The sequence below is a fragment of the Kogia breviceps genome, chromosome 12, assembly GCF_026419965.1.
Source record: "Kogia breviceps isolate mKogBre1 chromosome 12, mKogBre1 haplotype 1, whole genome shotgun sequence".
NCBI classification, from domain to species: Eukaryota; Metazoa; Chordata; class Mammalia; order Artiodactyla; family Physeteridae; genus Kogia; species Kogia breviceps.
The window spans coordinates 24,489,480-24,511,160 of NC_081321.1; the positions used below are offsets into that span (position 1 = coordinate 24,489,480).

The 21,681-nt window shown below is 43.2% G+C and overlaps 1 protein-coding gene and 1 non-coding gene across 6 annotated transcripts in view; one reads left to right on the top strand and one right to left on the bottom strand.

Annotated features, from left to right (window-relative positions):
* Positions 1–21,112, bottom strand: part of DENND5B (DENN domain containing 5B) — a 196,076-nt gene extending 174,964 nt beyond the window's left edge. For 3 of the 5 annotated variants that reach the window (XM_067008967.1, XM_067008969.1, XM_067008971.1), the window contains exon 1: positions 20,655–20,984. In XM_067008967.1, coding sequence (XP_066865068.1) covers positions 20,655–20,781 — 127 coding nt within the window. In that variant the 5' untranslated portion in view covers positions 20,782–20,984. Of the gene's footprint in view, positions 1–20,654 lie in introns of all 5 variants that reach the window. The other 2 variants (XM_067008968.1, XM_067008970.1) reach the window with 2 other exon arrangements.
* Positions 13,406–13,509, top strand: LOC131767586 (U6 spliceosomal RNA). The gene has a single exon (XR_009338785.1). It is a non-coding gene; the product is annotated as a U6 spliceosomal RNA (small nuclear RNA).
* Positions 21,113–21,681: the final 569 nt, after the last annotated feature.

Here is a 21,681-nt window from a genome sequence, read left to right on the forward strand (position 1 = left end):
CAGGACATGGAAGCAACCTAAGTGTCCATCATCGGAGGAATGGATAAAGAAGACGTGGCACATATATACAATGGAATATTACTCAGCCATAAAAAGAAATGAAATAGAGTTATTTGTAGTGAGGTGGATGGACCTAGAGTCTGTCATACAGAGTGAAGTAAGTCAGAAAGAGAAAAACAAATACCGTATGCTAATACATATATATGGAATCTAAGTAAAAAAAAACAAACAAACAAAAAAAAACGGTCATGAAGAACCTAGGGGTAAGACAGGAATGGAGATGCAGACCTACTAGAGAATGGACTTGAGGATATGGGGAGGGGGAAGGGTAAGCTGTGACAAAGTGAGAGAGTGTCATGGACATATATACACTACCAAACGTAGAATAGACAGCTAGTGGGAAGCAGCCGCATAGCACAGGGAGATCAGTCAGGTGCTTTGTGACCACCTAGAGGGGCGGGATAGGGAGGGTGGGAGGGAGGGAGATGCAAGAGGGAAGAGATATGGGAACATGTGTATATGTATAACTGATTCGCCCTGTTATAAAGCAGAAACTAACACACCATTGTAAAGCAATTATACTCCAATAAAGATGTTAAAAAAATAAACATAGACACATTGTTGGCTCCCTTAAACGAAAAAGAAAGAAAAGGAGGAGAAAAGAATGCATGAGTTATATCTATAAATAAAAGTAAGTGTGACATAATATAAAGATCATGGAATTCTGGGTCTGAAGGCTTGAATTCAAGTTCTAGCTCCACTACCTGCTCACACACACATCCTTCAACATAGTTAATCACTACTGTTTTAATAAGATGTGGAGAGAGTGGTTTTGGTCCACCCTGCTATAAAGGAAAATAATGTCATACCAGCACCATCACTACCACAAATTCAAAACTAAACTCACCTACATCCTCTGAAATTTATTTCCTCCTGTGTTCCTTCTATGAATGACTTTTTTTTCTTTCTTTTTTTTTTTTTTTCAGTACGCAGCCCTCTCACTGTTGTGGCCTCTTCCGTTGCGGAGCATAGGCTCCGGACGCGCAGGCTCAGCGGCCGTGGCTCACGGGCCCAGCCTATCCACGGCACGCGGTATCTTCCCGGACCGGGGCATGAACCCGTGTCCCCTGCATCGGCAGGTGGACTCCCAACCACTGCGCCATCAGGGAGGCCCTGAATGACATTTGTTTCCTGGGCCCGAAGTCAAGTCATGTGCATCTCACCTCCCCTTTAACCTCACATACACTAAGGCTGCCAAGTTTGCCCTACGTCTACCCTAATCTCCTACACGCTTCCTGCTTCTTTGCTCCCACTGCTGCTATCCTAATTCAGGCCTTTCCCCTCTAAATTTGTTCTGGAGAACAATCTCCTAATTGGCTCCCTACTTCTAGTCTCTTCCCAGTTTAATTCTATTCTACACCCCTTCCTGGAGCATGTCATTCCCTTGTTAAAAACCTTTGAGGGGCTCTTTTCTGTCTTCACAGTCTAGCATTCAGCAAGGATGCTTTCCAGCAGCCACTCCCCCACTCTTCCATTGTGAAGCAGCCCCGTAGTTTTCATCCCAAACCGGTCTCTACACAGTCGGTTTAAGCCCATTTTCCTTGGCCACACTAATGGTTCAAGGATGGCCTTGGGGAAGTGTGACCTAAAGTGGACTGGTCATAGCAAAGACCCAGAATGGGGAGTGGAGGAGGAAAAGTTACATCTCCTCTACTGAAGATGTGATATGCAAATGTGAAGCCAAATGGGGACAGACGGAGCATAAAAGAACTGCAGTGAACCGGGCCGAGAGCTCTGTTTGAACTATACCTGATCACCTCCACCGGAAAAAAGCTGTTATGTGAACCAGCCAAATGCCTTCATTTCTTAGGTCCTGTTTGACCTATAGTCACAAGCATTCTGATAGAAAAGTCTTCTAAAAGCTAGATACAACTCATTTCCACTCCATGAAATGCTTAAAGGAGGCTAGTCTGTATACCTCTTTTAAGTGTGTAAGCTATACATCCGGTTCTAGAAACAAACAGTGGGAGCAGAAATCTGAGCATAAATAAACCCCCTCTTCCCCATGGTTTGCTCCTCTACTTTCTTTTGTCAATGTGCTAATATTCTCAAAAAAATTTTTAAAAGAAACACTGCTAGTCTCAGAGTTTAGAGCAACTGAAATTCACCTCAATTCAGCCCTCCTAAAAAACAACTAAACAGAAACAAAAATGCAGATAATACTCTCCAGATAAGAACTAAGAGTCCTCTCTCCCTCCTCCCCTCCCTCTCCCTCCCTCTCCCTCTCTCTCTGTCCTTAAAAAAATTTCTTTTGAAGGAAGCATTTTGCGCACTTACTCAAAACTTTTAGAATGCATGGTCATTACTAACAAAACTCATATTCATGGCAGGAAATTGACAGGTTTAAAGAAAATGAGAGAAGCACATCTGTCCTTGTAAAGTTTTTCCAATTACAATGACAAAAACATGCCTTCTTTGGTATCTTAAGGTCTCTGGTTGGTTGGTTAAACACATTAAACATATGACTAAGTGTCTTTTAGAAGGAAAGTAATTTACAGAAAGGATCTAAAAGAACCAACAGCCAAAACACTGCAAGACAATCAAAAAATTGTGCCTGTTCTTATTATTCTGCTGCATGAAAAGGGAAACTGCAGGCCCTGCTCTCTGAATTCTCTGAGGCCAGTGCCAGCACTGCTCCTGAAATGTTTACACAGCCCCCACGTGGGAGACAGGAAGGGAGCTGTGAGGGACAAGAGTCAGGTCTGCTGCTGCTTCTAGACTCAGCAACCTGAGGGGAGACAACCAGATTTTCCATCAGAGGTTTCTTATGCCATCTAAACGTATTTCCATTCTGCTATGTGACTAGGAATAAACCGGATTCCCAGTAAGACGGAGATCAAGAGTTTACCTCATTGTTCAATGAACTGCCTCTTTTGCTTACCAGCTTCTCTTTCCTCTGTCTTCCCATCTCATTTGTCCACCAGTGCTTTCCTCTTTCTTTTCCATAATGAAAAAAAATTTTAATATATTATTTTAGTGTTAAACTCCTGAGATTCAAAGCTACTCTTTCCATTTCATTTTAATTACTGATCTTACAGAGGACTTTGGTTTTTAAAAAATTGTGTTGTAAGTACTAAGGATTTAATTTTATCTCTCAAAGTAAACACCTGAGGTAGACAACTCCATACTATTTATTCATTCACTCCTTCAACCAACAGTTCTTCACAGAGATCATCACAACCGTCTTACTAACTCAATGGCAATGACTTGGACAAAAGAAAATCTTATTGTGTTTCTCAGATTACTGCTCAGCTCATTTAACCACAACACCTCAGTAAAACCGTCACTCTGGCTTCTAACTAGTGACCAGAAATCAGAACTTTTCTTAATTTAAATTCCATCCCTTTCGGATAACAGATACTTGTGTTTTCTTAATACAATCCTCTGTTCTGCAGCTTTTAAATTGAGCGTATATTATTTTTATAATTTAAAAGCCACATACTTTTTAAAAAGCACTTATTATCTTTTATTATTTCAAGCCAATTATTTTACCTATCCTCACTTCTGGTAGTATATTCAGTAGCAGGAAAGTGCCATGTAAACAAAAGTCCAAAAGCTTCATTATTATAAAGCCTTCGGACAGTGTGTAAAACACACATTCCTCAGAAAGTCCTACTAAAATGTCCGAAACAGAGCAAATGCGTAGTTTTCTGGATAAACTTGAAAATAGTATGCAAAACAATAATAAAATACATAGACAATCCACAAACCTTTATTTGTGACACTAATTTCAGCCTCTTTCCAAAAACAAAACAAAAACTCACATTAACTACAAACAAGTAGCAAAACTAAATGCGTTCATCTCCTTTTGTCTGTCCCTAATTTTCTTCCTACTCACTTTTTGTCTAAAAAATGCTTATTGTAAGATAAGCAGGTTAAAGTATTGATTCTCTCTGAAAATATTCGATTTGTTGCTCTTGCATAACACCCTATGAATAAAGATTTTTAACTTCTCATACTTAAAGAAACAACAATAGGGAGCACATAGTTGGGTTTCTCTTGGGTTCCCTTATCCTGAAAAGCTCGAATTTTAAGTCTCTCCCTAAATAAACACCTTTATTTTGTGACACTTTTCTCCAAAGAAAAAAACATATTTAGTCATACACACAGTCACAAAACTTTAGAGTTCCTATTAGAAAATATATAGATACTTCGGACAGAAAAAAAAAACAGACTTTTTAAAGAAAAAATATTTACAAAAGTCATGCCCACAATTAAATCTGAATGTTCTCCTCAATTCTAAGAACACCTTTTAAGGAAGCTTAAAGCTTTATGTTTCTGTGTAAGGAAACCTGGGTCGACTGGTGAAAAGGTCAAAGGCCCATAATCTCACACAAAGCAGCAGGGTCAAAAGGCAGAGGTCAGAGAACAGGGGAACAGGGTGCAAAATAGTTCCCACACTTGAGAGGAGGCTGTATCTCATTATCTCAGAAGACACTCAAAAACTGTTCAGTCGTGTTCACTAAAATAATACAACCATTTCCTTTAAGTCCCAAAGCAAATCTGAATTTTATGAAAGAATTCCTTATTTTTAACAGCAAGGAATTTAAGAAGTTACTTCTTTCCCCTACACTGAAAAAACACCAATCTCTCACACACATACACCCATGCTTCAGCTGCCCCTCAAAGACTGACTTCCAGATAAAAGCTGTCACCTGATCTATTCAACAGGGTTCACTGGGGCACAGAAATAACTACTAAGTATGCATACATGTCAACAGACATTTCACAGCAAGTCCTCTGCCTTCTAATGATTCAACAAAATATGTCTACTTCTTGGCCTTATGGGCACATTCAGAAAAAGCTACATTTTTACTCCTAGTTAGAGAAGATTTCATCCCAGGGAAGAGTGAACACGCTTCTGTTAAACTTTTAGCAGGTGTGACATTTGTACAGAAGACCCTGTAATGACTCCTCTAGCACAATTACTGTGGGTACTCCAGGATCTAGGGCATTTGTCTGGATATCTCTGTTCCATTTCTCACGCTCTAACCACAAAATCTGTGTTCCATGTAGAAGAGAGGGTAAGAGATAGAGCAATGAGATCAGGAAAAGAGGATTTTGGAATAACAGGTGCGGTTTTAAGTTTTTGTCTTCCATCCTCTATACAGGCACACTTTAACTCTCTCTCCACAGGCCCCTTCCACCAGGGACAAGATGGTTTACGAGTGCTTCACAGTAAATGAGGCCTGTCAGTCCTTCACTGTGAGGAATACACAAGATTTTACATTCAAGCCCACAAGGCTTTCATGGATTTATTTAAAATAAAATTGTAACTAGGGCTGCCGATGGAAAAATAAGCACTGCCAGATAGGATCTAGAACAAGGAAACAAAATAGCCTATTTTAGCGTAAACACCCCAATGGTACCAATGCTTATGGTTTAATAAGCTGTGAAATCACAGTCATTGTTCTCATGAACAATGGCACAAAGCACAGGGAATCAAGTGCGAAAGCTCACTTTCCTGGAGCTGGGGCAGAATATATTGGTATTTGGACAAAAGTTCATTAAGAAAAAGATCACACTTGAGATTGGAGATGGGGAAACATTTTTAAACAATTTGTTATCTTGTTACCCCAGCCACTTAAGTTTCCTTAAAAGTTAGGGTTAAACTTAAAGTGAAGAAAACTAACCTGGAAAGTAAAACAAAACACTGTGGCCCTAGAAGTGAATCATCCACAAGCTTTAAACCTATTAAGCAGTCCTAAATTCCTACTGCCCGAACTATTCTTATTAAAGTCTCATTCTCCACGAATTCCAGTTGATATGCTGGTACTGATTCTTATGACAGGGAGGACTTCCATGTCAGGGAACTGCATGAGAGTACAGGATGCTCACTTCCCCCAAAACAACTCACTTTTCATCTGCTTAAGGAGAAACAATCTCTCCTTGTTATTTTAGTCCTGGGAGGAAACAAAATGATATATATTTAATATATAGAAAGAATATTGTTGATCTAGCAGATTGTCCCTGTTCTCCCAAAGGACTATGAGGGAAGGAAAAGGAAGAAAACTGAAGGGATACTAGAAACAAAGTATGGAACCTGAATAGCTGTGGGAAATAAGAAAATCCTCCCTGGACTTCCCTGGTGGCACAGTGGTTAAGAATCCACCTTCCAACGCAGCGGACACGGGTTCAATCCCTGGCTCAGGAAGATCCCACACGCTGCGGAGCAACTAAGCCTGTGCACCACAACTACTGAAGCCCACGCGCCTAGAGCCCGTGCTCCAACAAGAGAAGCCACCGCAATGAGAAGCCTGCATACCACAACAAAGAGTAGCCCCTGCTCACCACATCTAGAGAAAGCCCACGTGCTACAACGAAGACCCAACACAGCCATAAATTCATTCATTCATTCATGCGTTCATTTAAACAAATTAAATTAGAAACTCCTCCCTGGGAAATCCCTGTGATCCAGTGGTTAGGACCCAGGCACTTTCACTGCTGGGGCCCAGGTTCGATCTCCAACAGGGAACAAAGACCCCACAAGCTGCAGGGCAGCCCAAAAAACAAACAAACCAACCTCCTCGTGTTTGTGGAGGGGATGAAGGTAACTGGAGGATTCATGAGATCTCAATTTCTTCACTATGAGATGTTAATGACAGTGAAAATTTTTGCCAAAAAATTATTTCCCCTTCTCCACGTTGTTACAGAAAAAAGAACCCAAAGAGCAGGTTGTGGTTTTAAGAGGACTAAGATGAAAATAAGGGTGATCTTTGAAGAAGGGATTAGGGGGAAAAAAAAAGTACAAAAGCCTGGTCTATGAGCAAACTTGTGCCATGCTGACTACTAGATATCACTCTACATGAATGTTTCCTCAAACTATAGAATAATTTTCTGTGTTAAATAACAGTGGGAGTGAGTTGTACTAGAAAAGAGGGAGACAGGGAAGGCAAGAAAACACGATCTTCAAAGCAGAAACCTGGATTCTCTAGGCCAGGGCAGGAGACAATTATGCAAAACAGCTGGATTTACATCACAAGGCCTCTGGGATACAGAAAACAAACTATTTAAAATATCTTTAAACTGGGTTTCACAGTTTAAAACCTAGAGGTCAACAAGCTGTATCTAAGGATTCAGACTACTAGTCCACAGCAGGATTGAACTTTAAAAATTCTACAACTCTAAAATTATAATTCTACCTCATATGTTTATTGTATTCTATAGTTTAAAAGCTCTTTGCAAATCACTGTCTTTTTTTTTTTTTTTTTTTTTTTTGCGGTACGCAGGCCTCTCACTGTTGTGGCCTCTCCCATTGCAGAGCACAGGCTCCGGACGCGCAGGCTCAGCGGCCATGGCTCACGGGCCCAGCCGCTCCGCGGCATGTGGGATCTTCCAGGACCGGGGCACGAACCCGCGTCCCCTGCATCGGCAGGCGGACTCCCAACCACTGCGCCACCAGGGAAGCCCCATTGTCATATTTTATAATTGAGAAAAATATCTAGAAACAATCTAGATCAGTGTTAAGTGTTGAAAAACATACTCCCATGTGCATCCTTGGACTATGAACAAATTTTTTAAAAAATATACAGGGAAGGGAAGCAAATAGACTACTTTTGCAGTGGTATTCCTAAGAGAACATGAATATATGAAAACTATTCACAGCTCATCAATAACTAGCTTGGCAGTAGCATTAACAAGATAGATTTCCCATCATGTATGGGGCTATTCACAATTGCTGGTATGGTGCACGTAATGCCACCTCTTTCTCTTCCACCCAATAAAAGCACATAGGAATGTAAGTGAGAGTGACATCATTAGAGGGAAGACCTTGAATTCATCCCACTTGTTTAAAAATACATACTATTTACAACCTCAGTGTTTCAACTATTATTAATAATTACTTATGACCCAACTCACAACTGCCAGGCACGGTAATATGTCACCACCCAGCAGCTGAGGACAGCTGGTCTGAAGGACTTGGAGGGGCAGCAGGGCACAGTGGAAGGGGGTGTCACCGGGACGCAACTCCAGCTTTGGCCTTTACTGTCTCTGTGACTTAGGGCAACAACTCACCAAACCTCAGCCTCCCTGCCTGTAAAGTGATGATAGTAATACCTTCGAGTTATTGCGAGGATTAAAGACAATGTTTATAAACCAACCACAGTTCATGGCCCAATAAATGTCAACTATTTTCACAGCTTCATCATATAAAGGTGATTTCCTGGAACTACTTCTGACTTAATAGTGCTAGCACATATCTTTGAAAGTCATTTAAAGAAAGCGTTATTTCAAAATTAACTTTCTGTACCAGTGATGTATACAAGTTTTATACATTTTATATATATGAAATATATTTTATTTATAGACATAATATATATGTATAACTTGTATATATTTTATACAAGTTAAAAGGCATTAACTTAAGAAATCCATTAATTAAAATAGTCACAATATTTAATTTAGAATAAAGTTAGTAAAAATCATGGATTCCTGGGAAAGGTGCAGGAATGAAGGGGAAAGCCACTGTTTCATGTTCTTTTAGGCTCACAAAGTGCTGTCTCAGCAGTGCATAAAATACTTCCATTTTTATTCCCAGAATTCTCAGTTCTTACCCGCCTCACACTAAGACAGATATCCTTGCATTCTGTTTGAAAAGTAATGTAGAAGACAGCCTCATACTGAAAATTTTTGGAATCTCTAGCTAAGAGGTTATTAAATGGTGCCATCTTAAAAAGTCAAGCCTTAGGCAGGACAGAACATTATACAAGGTATGATAAAGACAGAGTATAAATGGAAAAAAAATACAAAGGATTAAACTTTAGAGAAGAGAACTGTCCTGGCTGACCAGGCCCAAAACTGATGTGGATGCCCATGAAGAAGGAAACTGAATGCAATTTCCTAAGGTATTCCTCTAAAGACACAACTGAAGCTACCAGTGCTCGTTTGTACATACACTTTCTGAAATCTCATAAACACGACCCACCACTTATGTGCTCATCACTTGGCACTAGTTCATAAATAAGTAAGACATGTTGTTTGCTTAAAAAAAATAATAAATCAAAGCATTGCTGGTCTCTGCATGCTTGCTTGATAAAACTAGTGTTTAAAAAAAAGTTTATTACTTTTATTTATCTATTTATCATAGCTTATTTCAAGAGGGAAGGATTAGGCTAATAAATATTATAGACATAAGAAATTTTAGTAGCTTTCCACAAAGCTGACATACACCTTTTAAAAAATTAATCATTCATCCACTCTCTTGGTTTTTTTAATCAATTTCAAGCTTCCCATTAAAAAAAAAAAAACTCTAGGGCTTCCCTGGTGGCGCAGTGGTTGGGGGTCCGCCTGCCGATGGAGGGGACGCGGGTTCGTGCCCCGGTCCGGGAGGATCCCGCGTGCCGCGGGGTGGCTGGGCCCGTGGGCCATGGCCGCTGGGCCTGCGCGTCTGGAGCCTGTGCTCCGCAACGGGAGAGGCCACAGCAGTGACAGGCCCGCGTACCAAAAAAAAAAAACAAACCTCTAGTCCATTTTAGAGGTTAAAAAACCCACAAATAAACCAAATATACTTTTATTGTTGGTAACAAAAGGAAAAGTTCTATATTTGTCCATCTCAAGTTATTCATTTATTCAAACAATCTGAGTCCCTATAATGAGCCAGGCACTATTTTAGTCAAAGGGTATACAATACTAAACAAGAAGGACAAGGTCCTGCCCTCTAGGAGCCCACAACCTAATGGGGAAGATTGACATTAAAAAGTAAAAGCAGGGCTTCCCTGGTGGCACAGTGGTTGAGAATCTGCCTGCCAATGCAGGGGACATGGGTTCAAGCCCTGGTCCGGGAAGATCCCACATGCCGAGGAGCAACTAAGCCCATGCGCCACAACTACTGAGCCTGCACTCTAGAGCCCACAAGCCACAACTACTGAAGCCCACGCGCCTAGAGCCCGTGCTCCACAACAAGACAAGCCACCACAATGAGAAGCCCGCGCACCACAACGAAGAGTAGCCCCCACCCACCACAACTAGAGAAAGCCCGCGTGCAGCAACGAAGACCCAATGCAGCCAAAAATAAACAAACAAACAAATAAATAAATAAAAAGTAAAAGCAAGCAAATGCATTCACAATATAATGTCCGGTACTAATAAGTGCTGTGGTAATAAGTGTGAGGGAAATACAGCAGGGCGACTGCAGGGTGGGGGGGGCAGGGAGAGGAAGGACACTATTTTACACAGGATGGTCTGTGAAGGCCGCTCTGAGGAGGAAGCACTTGTGCAAAGACCTGAACGAGGAGAAGAAGCCACTCTTGCAAAGATGTAGGGCTGCACTGCCCGAAGGGTGGCCACCGCCCACATGTGGCTACTAAACACTTGAAATGTGCCTAGTCCAAACTGAGATGTGCTGAAAGCATAAAATACACACTGCATTTTGAAGATTTAGTAAGAAAAAAAGAATGTAAAATATCTCATGAATAATTTTTATATTGGTTATATGTTGAAATAATCTCCTAGACATATAAATAAAATTAATATCACCTGTCTCTTTTCACCTTTCTAAATGTGGCTACTAGAAAATTTAAAACTACAAACGTGTCTCACATTATATTTACAACGGACGATGCTGGTCTAGGAGAAGAGGATCTAGTGAAAGGACAGAAGATGAACAGGCCATGAGATAAGAAGCTTGCTGGGGCTTCCCTGGTGGTGCAGTGGTTAAGAATCCGCCTGTCAATGCAGGCGACGCGGGTTCGAGCCCTGGTCCAGGAAGATCCCACATGCCATGGAGCAACTAAGCCCGTGCGCCACAACTACTGAGCCTGCGCTCTAGAGCCCAAGAGCCACAACTACTGAGCCTGTGCTCTAGAGCCCATGCTCTGCAACAAGAAAAGCCACCACAGTGAGAAGCCCGCGCACCACAACCAAAAGTAGACCCTGCTTGCCTCAACTAGAGAAAGCCCACATGCATCAACGAAGACCCAACACAGCCAAAAATAAATAAATAAAATGCATAAATTAAAATTTTAAAAAAAGAAGAAGCTTCTGTGTTTAAGAACCTGCAAGAAAACCAATGTAGCAGGAAAGAGTGATCCAATCTGAGAAGGTGGAAAGGCAGGCAGAAAGCAGATCATGAACAGCTTTGCCAACCAGGGTGAAGAGACTGAATATTTGTGTCACCCCCAAAATTCCTATGTTGAAATTTAACCCCCAATGTGATGAATACCATTGGAGGTAGGGCCTTGAGGATGTGCTTAGGTCATAAGGGTGGAAACTTCATGAATGGGATTCATACATATTCTTATAAACGATATCTCAGACAGCAACCTCACCCCTTTCATATAAGACAGCCATCTATGAACCAGGAAGTGGGCCCTCACTAGACACCCAATCTGCCGGCACCTTCATCTCAGACTTCCCAACCTCCACAACTGTGAGAAATAAATTCCTGTTGTTTTATAAGCCACCCAGTATATGGTATTCTGTTATAGCAGCCTGAACAAACTAAGATACCATTAAAGAATTTGAATACAAAGGAATCTATTGAATTTTAAGTAGAAAAAGTTATTGAAAGATTCCACTGGCTATTTTGTGGCAAACTGGCAGTATCATCCATAATGCTAGAATACAGACTTCTAGAGATTATATAATATGGTCATTTCAAACAGGGGTCTCTGGGTTTCTAAGAGTCCATGCAGGTAACAACTGAGAGCCCATGAACTGATACCAATATTTCAAAAAGCTTATTAAAAATTGTACCTTTCCTGTAAAGGGCACTGTACAAACTAACTTATTTTTTTCCATTCCTTGTGGATGAAATTATAATTACTCCATCAGTCCTCATGTGAAATGTGGGGTATACTCAGTCTTCATGTTCTATGTCATTTAGGATTAATCTTTTAAAAAACCGATATACTTAGTTTTTCATTCAAAAATAATTTCAGGCCCATAGAAGACAGGAGTGGTAAGTTCAGAAATCAGTCATCTCACTTAACCCCTTCGAGACAGATAAAAACACTTGAGACCAGTCCCGCCCATCAGGAAACTTGTACAAGCCTCTTAGATAGCCTCATCCACCAGAGGGCAGACAGCAGAAGCAAGAAGAACTACAATCCTGCAGCCTGTGGAACAAAAACCACATTCACAGAAAGATAGACAAGAGGAAAAGTCAGAGGGCTATGTACCAGATGAAGGAACAAGATAAAACCCCAGAAAAACAACTAAATGAAGTGGAGATAGGAAACCTTCCAGAAAAAGAATTTAGAATAATGATAGTGAAGATGATCCAGGACCTCGGCAAAAGAATGGAGGCAAAGATCGAGAAGATGCAAGAAATGTTTAACAAAGATCTAGAAGAATTAAAGAACAAACAAACAGAGATGAACAATACAATAACTGAAATGAAAAATACACTAGAAGGAGTCAATAGCAGAATAACTGAGGCAGAAGAATGGATAAGTGACCTGGAAGACAGAATGGTGGAATTCACTGCTGTGGAACAGACTGAAGAAAAAAGAATGAAAAGAAATGAAGACAGCCTAAGAGACCTCTGGGACAACATTAAATGCAACAACATTCACATTATAGGGGTCCCAGAAGGAGAAGAGAGAGAGAAAGGACCCAAGAAAATATGTGAAGAGATTATAGTCGAAAACTTCCCTAACATGGGAAAGGAAATAGCCACCCAAGTTCAGGAAGCACAGTGAGTCCCATACAGGATAAACCCAAGGAGAAACACGCCGAGACACACAGTAATCAAACTGGCAAAAATTAAAGACTGGGATTGACATGTATACACTGATGTGTATAGAATGGATGACTAATAAGAACCTGCTGTATAAAAAAATAAATAAAATAAAATTCAAAAAAAACACTTGAGGGCCACAGCTGTCCTATGTAACAGGCCCAAGATGGGACTCTCAGCTTCTGACTGTCCATCCAGCTTTAACAACTGTACTGATAACCACGCAAGCCATGGTTTCACAAGCAACCAACATTCCTCTTAGAAACTATAAACTTACCCAAGGACAAATAATTTATGCTAAGAAAAGATAGGTATAAAACCCAGTAAGGGGCTTCCCTGGTGGCACAGTGGTTGAGCGTCCGCCTGCCGATGCAGGGGACGCGGGTTTGTGCCCGGGTCCGGGAAGATCCCACGTGCCGCGGAGCGGCTGGGCCCGTGAGCCATGGCCGCTGAGCCTGCGCGTCCAGAGCCTGTGCTCCACAACGGGAGAGGCCACAACAGTGAGAGGCCCGTATACAGGAAAAAAAAAAAAAAAAAAAAAAAACAGTAAGAAGAATGAAAAGGTTTAAAATTTTTTTGAAAGTGGTATTTTTATTTATGCAATAAAAGCCTTATACCTATATAATATCTTATCTTTATAAATATTCATTAATAAAAACAAAAGTAGTGCCCACTTAGGCAGCACATTTACTAAAACTGGAACAATACAGGGATTAGCATGGCCCCTGTGCAAGGAGGACATGCAAAGTCGTGAAGCAGTCCATATTTTTGTACAGCAGAAACTAACATAACATTGTAAAGCAATTATACTCCAATAAAGATATTTTAAAAATTTAATACCACAAAAAAAGAATAAAAGTAAATCAAATATATACATATATATTTTTTTAAATAAATGAATGATAGAATGCATGCAGTGCCACCTTTAAGAAGAGACAATCCAAGTCAGGTCCTAAAGGTCATAAAGACCAGTCTTCTCCCTCTTAATATCTTTCCTCTACAGAGGAGTTAAAAGATAATCTCATTTGATTATAAGGTTATCCATGAAGAGTACTGGTAGATTTTATAATCTGTGTGATACAGTATATGTTACTAAGGAGGCAGCAAATGTAGTGGTTATTAGCATGATGGATCACGTCAGACTTTTAATCCAGGTTTCTCACTTCTTATATGAACTTAGGTAAAGTACTTAAATTCTCTAGCCTCAGTTTCCTCATCTGGAAAATAGAGAAAATAGTGCCTCCTCCTAAGGTTGTTGTCAGTATTAAATGAGGTAATAATCATGAAGTATTAGGCCAGTGCTTGGCATGTGGAAAGTACTAAATAAATGTTAGTTATTTTATTATTGCTATTTCATTGCAGATTCTTTCAGAACAGTGACTGTCACCTATATACTCCTCAACCTGACACACTGTAAGCATTTAACATTGAATAATTAGGGGCTTCCCAGGTGGTGCAGTGGTTGAGAATCTGCCTGCCAATACAGGGGACATGGGTTCAATCCCTGGTCCGGCAAGATCCCACATGCCGCGGAGCAACTAAGCCTGTGCGCCACAACTATTGAGCCTGTGCTCTAGAGCCCGTGAGCCACAACCACTGAGCCTGCACGCCGCAACTACTGAAGCCCGCACGCCTAGAGCCCGTGCTCCACAAAGAGAGAAGTCACCGCAATAAGAAGCCCACGCACCACTATGAAGAGTAGCCCCCGCTCACCACAACTAGAGAAAGCCCACGCACAGCAATGAAGGCCCAACGTAGCCGAAAATAAATAAATTTATTTTTAAAAAATTGAATAATTAATCCAAAGCATAATAGCTAGTTATGGCTTTACCAAAAACAAAATTTAGGTCATTATTAATCAAAACTGTTAAGGATCTGGACATATATTACTTGTTTCCTAAAGTACCTTTTTTTTTTAATTGAAGTATAGTTGACTAAATTACCTTATGTAGGAACTACCTCTATCTACCCTCTAACAAATGATAGAAGAAAATGTTTTCTTCCATATGGAGTTCCATGGAAATTATGACTACCTTCTATTACTCCAAGAGTGTCTGTGACCAGAAGTGGAAATGCAAACAAAAGGATATACTCAGAAATTTCAGAACAGTCTGTCTCAACTCCTTAGCAGTGGATATTACGTACTTGCGCTCCTCCAGCCTTCTTTTGCTCTTCCCGTCCCTTCTTTCCCTTTCTCTTACTATTTTCTCCTCCTCCAAAGACACTTATGACCCTCCCTCCTCCCCTCTCCCTATCCATCTCATCTGCTCTGGTCTTCTGAGCTCCCTATGCTGGAAGGTCCTACATTAACCAATGCAGCAGGTGCCTGAGCCCTAGGGTTACCACAGGGACTTAGCTGCCCTCACTGCTGGGCCCATTTCACCAGGAAGAGTTTTATTTCCAGTGGATTTTTTTAAACTTTTTTTTTTGGTTTTTTAAAAAATATTTATTTATTTGGCTGCGCCGTGTCTTAGTTGCAGCACACAGGACCTTTTAGTTGCAGCATGTGGGCTCTTAGTTGTGGCACGTGGGATCTAGTTCCCTGACCAGGGATCGAACCCGGGCCCCCTGCATTGGGAGTGCGTAGTCTTAACCACTGGACCACGAGGGAAGTCTCTCCCAGTGGATTTTTAAAATCAAGTTATCACTATACCACAGCAACCAGACCTTGAATCGTCTTTGGCCCCATTAGAATGGAACTTGATCCTTGTATTATTCCTTCCCCCGCCTCCCAGTTACCAGATCAGACCTTCCAAACTCCCAAACATAATCTATTGTGGGCCAGGGATGTGAACGAGGCTAACAATTGAGGCACCACCAACTTAGTCCGATGAAGGAAGCTCCTACCCCACCCACTCCCGTACACCTGGCAGCAGTTTTTTGAAGACTTTAGCACAGTCTTGACTATTGACATTCAGTCTGGATTAAGGGCAATCCTGAAATGCTTGCTGAACTTGAGTCAACCTCATCTTTTTTCTGAGCTTAAATAACTATGGAGCTTTGTGTATTAGAACAAACAGGCTTGGGAATTCTGTGGCAGTCCAGTGGTTAGGACTCACTCAGCGCTCTCACTGCCCGAGACCCCAGATTCCATCCCTGGTCGGGGAACTAAGATCCCACAAGCCGCGAGACAAGGCAAAAACAAAAAACAAAAACAAAAAACAGGCTTTAGTGTGGTGCCTGCGCTGGTCAAATGTGATCTCTAAGACCTTAAACTCTCAGCCTTGGTTTCTTCACTCTATGATGTCTAAGGTCCTTCCCAGCACTACTGTGGCATGATACTGTCAGTCTCAAATAAATTTTATATTTGAATTTAGACCATGCTCTCCACTGCCTCTAAGCTCTTCTGGAAACCAGAGCCAAGACACCAAGGCTAAAAATAAACTGCTGGAGGCACCAAGGAAGATCTCTAAACAAAGGTCTGTGGCAGTGCTCACCCATCAGACTTCCATATCTATCAGCAGTACTGAATCCAAGCTACCATGGGAAAGCTTTAAGAATATTCTGGTCACCGCACAATTTGTAGACTCATGTGTAAGTCTTATTAAACACTATGTACTATGTATAAGGTACTATGAAAGAGAGAGGCAAAGGCCTTTCCTTCTTGGGGGTTTGCATATTTATGTTACTTAAATAAAGGTCTAATTACATCCTTCATTTTTCTTTTTTTGTTGTTTGCTTTTTGTTTTTAAATTTATTTGTTTATTTTTGGCTACATTGGGTGTTTGTTGCTGTGCATGGGCTTTCTCTAGTTGTGGCGAGCAGGGGCTACTCTTCGTTGCAGTGCGCAAGCTTCTCATTACGGTGGCTTCTCTTTTTGCCGAGCACGGGCTCTAGGCACATAGGCTTCAGCAGTTGTGGCTCGCGGGCTTAGTTGCTCCACGGCACGTGGGATCTTCCCGGATCGGGGCTCAAACCCGTGTCCCCTGCACTAGCAGGCGGATTCTTAACCACTGCGCCACCAGGGAAGCCCCACATCCTTCATTTTTCCATTGGCTGAAAGATCTGTGCTGTAAATCCAGCCACATAAATTCCTACAGCTAGGTCTTAGAGGAAATGAGACATAAAAGAAAATTTCAAAATGATACCTGCTTCCCTTCACATCAACTAATTCCAGTAACTTCTATTTACAGCCCCTTTCTTCTTTATGCAATAAAGAATCCGTTTGAAACTTTTTCTTTTCTTTAACATTAAAGGAAATCTAAACATTTCTGCTTTAACATTTAAGGGACAATTTTGTTTACGGATAAAGTACATCTTGAAAACATACAGTGAGTAGAAGCACAACAGCTAAGACATGGTAGAGAAAGGACAAGAGGCAATACTGCTGCATCAGTATACATACAGAGACATCTCTGTAAAATTTCCAGGTCTTCCATTTTAAAATATTTTAAATTTATATATATTTAAATTATCTTCTGCTGTTAAAAGACTTATTTGAGATGAAAGAAGTCTTTTCCATTGTTGAGAATGCAGTGCCTTACTGGAGGAGTGTCTGAAAAACAATGTAAAGTCCTGATAACTTTATTACAAGGTCTCATTTCTCATAAAGTCTCAGTCTATTTAATTGTTACTTCATCATATGGTTTGTGTCCTTCCTTTGATAACAATGTCCCACCACCTGCACAGTGTGAGTTCTAGGAATACGCATAGGTTAAAAAAAACGTCTATCTGCAATTGGTAGAATTTATGTTTAATAGAAGTCAATTAAGATCTTCTACAGGCAGGGTGACAACTTCCTAAGAAACAGTGTGATAAAAATGGATCAGTTCCAGAAAAGTAAAATAGAAACTTAACTATCATTAACTTTGAAATTAATGCAGCAAAACAGAAACAACCTTCTGACTAATTTGCCTAACTCACTGGCCTTATTTCCTGATCCTTAAATGTAACTCTGTGGAAACAGTTAAGAAGACTGTTAGCTGGAACATGATACTACATTCTCTTGTTTCCTCTCATCTCCCTGGTCACATTTCTTAACCTCCTTGGTTGTTCTCCCCTCATCCTTCTCACCTCTGAATGTTGGAATGTCTCCAGGACTCAATCCTCCAGCCTCTTTTCTATCTACACCCACTCCCTGGATGATGTCACCCAATTTCATGGCTTTCGATTCATATCTAAAAATAAATTCAGACCCCTGAAAGATGTCTTGCCTACTTGGTATCTCCATTTGAATGTCTAATGGGCACCTCAAACTTAACATGTCCAAAGCTAAACTCATCTTCTCCAGCCAGCTTCTCCATCAGTCTTCCAATTTTTGTAAATAAAGGTGCTTATAATCGCTTAGGCAGAAAATCCTGGAGTCGTCTCTGATCACTTTCTTTGAATATGAATACCATACTCAATTCATCAGCAAGTCCTGCTGACTCTCCCTTCAAAATATATCCAGCTTCTAACCACTTCATGGCTACTGCCCTGGTCCAAGCCACCAACAACTGACACCTCAAACAGTGAAAAAGAGCCTCCTAACCGGTCCATCTCTATCCTTGCCTCTGATATACTCTAGTCAACATGGCAGCCACAGCCAACTTTTCAGAAGGTACATCAGATCTCACTACACTGCTCAAAACCTTGTGAGATGGTCTCCCATCTCAGAGTCGAAGTCTGTCTATGAGGCCCTACAGAATCTCCCCGACCCCTCTTCTCAATGACCTGCAAAACTAGGCACTCTTCCACCTCAGGTCTTTGCACGTGCTGCTTCCTCTGCCTACAATGCTGTTCCCTGAGACAATCCACATGGCCTGCTTCCTCACCTCCTTTAGGGTTCTGTTCAAATACCACCTTATCAGTGAGGCCTTCCCTAACCATCTTATTTAAAATCATTATGATCCCACAAGTCTCACCATTCTGCTGGCACTGCCCTACCATCATTTCCCTGCTTTATTTTTCCTCATAGCACTTATTAACCTCTGACAAACTATATATTTTTTATTATTTTGCCATGCTAGAATGTAAGTTCTATGATGGCAGGAATTTTTTTGACTGCTTTGATTACAACTGAGCCCAGGGCCTAGAACACAATCTACACGTAAAGTCTTTCAAAACTATTTGCTGAATGAACGAATGAAAATATTATCAGACAAAATGGTTACCTCAAAACACCAAGTGTTATGAGGTGCAGAAATCCCAAACAACACCCACACTCACCCATAGTATATTGCAAAAGGAGAAGCCAGTTTGTGCCTTAAAAAAAAGCATTAAAAGTTCTTTTACTGTTTAATTTTGTTAAAGCCATTTGCACTATGCCTAAAGAGTTCCAGGCCACACTTACAGGTGTTGTTTTAGCTTCACTAGGCATACAGACTCGATGAAGAAAAAAATACAGGCTTTTTCCAGTCATCAGTCGCCACTGACAGAAGGTCTCCAAGTGCCTCGGTGCCACAAATACTTAGGGAGATGTTTAGGGGAAAAGGGATTCTAGAAACATAAAATAATCCCTTCACCAATCCCAAAAGAGGAATCTCTCCAAATCCCTCTGCAAACATTTTTTTCTAACTCCATAACCCTTAACAAAGCCATTCTTAATATGTACATGAAATCTTAATTGAAGAAACATGAATATATAATTACACATAGAGAAAACCTGGTACTCCTCTTCAAAAAATAAAGTAAAACTAGACATAGTTTTTGTTGAAAATGTTTTGCTGTGAAACTGACTTAAGATATTCACTTGGGTATTGTATCTTAAGGCTAAACAGTTTTGTTTACTGTTGTTTATTATTTAATATTCTTCCCAGTCCGCCCCTCCAAAAAGGAAAAGGAAAGAAAAATACACACTGGTGCAATCAAGAATGCTATGTCCAAAAGAAGCTGTTCTGAAAGGCTATGACCTAAGTGTTCAACACTGACACAGATAAAGTTCAAGCGGTAGATGTCACTTATCTCACCCATTAAAAAAAAAAAAAAAAATCCAGATTCACATCCCAAGAAGGCAAGCAGAAAGAAACAGGCGTGAAAAATGAAATCAGCCTTTTCTCTCCGGCCTCCCCCCGACACTGTGCACTCACCCACCCCCGGCCCCTCCACCATCATCCTTTAACAGCGTCCCTTCCCAGCGTCGGTTCCCCAGCTCAGCCCTGCACTGCGCCACCAAATGAGCCAAGAGGACGGGCCAATGCCCCTCCAGGAAAACCCAGGCGGCAACACTCGATGCACCCAACTGAGGGGAAATATCCAACTACTTAAACTCGGAACAGTATAAGCGGTGTTAACAAAGCGTCGTGCCGGGACCCGAGGGTTCAAAGATCGTCGCCAGCTCCGGAGACACTGCCAAACCGACAGGATTCCAAAAGGTGACTCGACGGTCATCGCAGAACCCGAGGCGTGAGGCGGCGCAGACCCGGGAACAGTCAGGGATGAAGTACAACCAGCCTCCCGCCCGGTGCTCGCCCCACGGGCCACCGCCGCCTGGGTGGGCGCGAACCCCGCGGCCTCCAACTCCCCTCCCCGAGGGGGCCGGGGCGCCGCGTCACGTGCCGAGGCTGAAACTTCGCAGCCGGAGCGGAGGGTGGAGGGTAGGGGGCGGGAGCCGCAGGAGCATAGCGAGGCCTGGAGTTAATGCGCCCGGTGACTCACCGGCCGCCTCCGCGGGCAGCTGCGGGCGAGGGGGCCGGCGCGCCGGGCTGGGGCCGTGCCCTCGGGGCTGCCCCCGACACTGCCCCCGCACCCGTTATTCCTAACCCCGCGCCCGCCAGGCAAAAGCCCCCGGCGGCGCCCGCGGGCTCAGCAGCGCACCCTGCACGCGGAATAAATAACAATGTCATTAATCGCCGCCCGAGAGCCCGGCCGGCCAGAGAGCGGGCGCCGCCGGGAGCTGACTTTGTCTGCAGCCCGCACGCCGCCTCCCGAACGTCCCCGCAGCGCCCCCCGCGTCCCTGAGGGGACCCGGTCCCGCGCCACCGCAGCCCGGCCTTACCCGCCAGCTCGTCGGGCTCCAGGCCGCTGTCCGCGTCGATCCCGCACAGCACGAAGTAGTGCGCGAAACGGCAGGCGGCCGGGGAGGAGCCCGAGCCCGGGCCGGGCGCCGCGCCGCTCCCGCTCATCCCGGCTGCGCTGCTCCTGCCGCCGCCGCCGCCCGAGAGGGCTCGCTGCCGAGACTGCCGCTCCGGCTTTGGTCTCCGCGCGCCCGCCCTAGGGCGACCCGGGCGCGCCCATGGCCGCACAGCCGCTGCTCGTCGCCGCAGCTTCGCTCCTCGCTCAGCGCCGGGGAAGGGGCCGCGAGCTCGCGCGCAGTCGGTCCGGATCCCGGTGCGGGGTGGGGGAGGGGCGTGCGGGTGGGGGAGTGTCGCCGTGAGAGGCCCGCGCCGCCGCAGCTGCACTCGCGAGCTGGGAGCCACGGCGTCTGGCGCCCGCGGGTCAGCTGAGCCGGCGCTCGGGCTGTGGGAGCGCGGGGGCGCGGAGGACCGGCGCGTGGGGCGGGGGCGCGGAGGAGAGGGCGCGCTCGCGAGGGGCGGGAGCGCGCGTTTCGGCCGTGTGTGTGCGCGCGCGTCCAGCGGGCTCGGAGGGAGAGCTCAGGGCTGGCGGGATTCGTGCCCGCCCGCCGGCCGGGGCTGCGGCGCGGGGGCGACCCCACACACACGGCTCCTGGCCTCCTCCTGCCCGCAAGAGGCAAAGCCGCAGAGCAGGATTATGCCTTCTAAACGGGATGCTACCTATCCTGATTTTTTTAAAAAAGAAATGCAGCTTTGGGAAAGGTTAACGGCGCTCTGAAATCATTTCCCACAACGATCTGGACCATCAACATGTTTTAAACTGTGACAAGTGCAGATGCCAATCTCATTTTAAGATCTTAGTCGTTGAATCCTTCTCCCAGCCCTCAGCCCCATTCACAAGGCATCTTTCCTCACTGAATTGGTGCCAGCTCAATGGTGAAGGGGGCGGGGGGGAACAGTACTCAATATCCACAAAGCTTTGAGACTTCTAAAAGGACTTCAATTACCGAC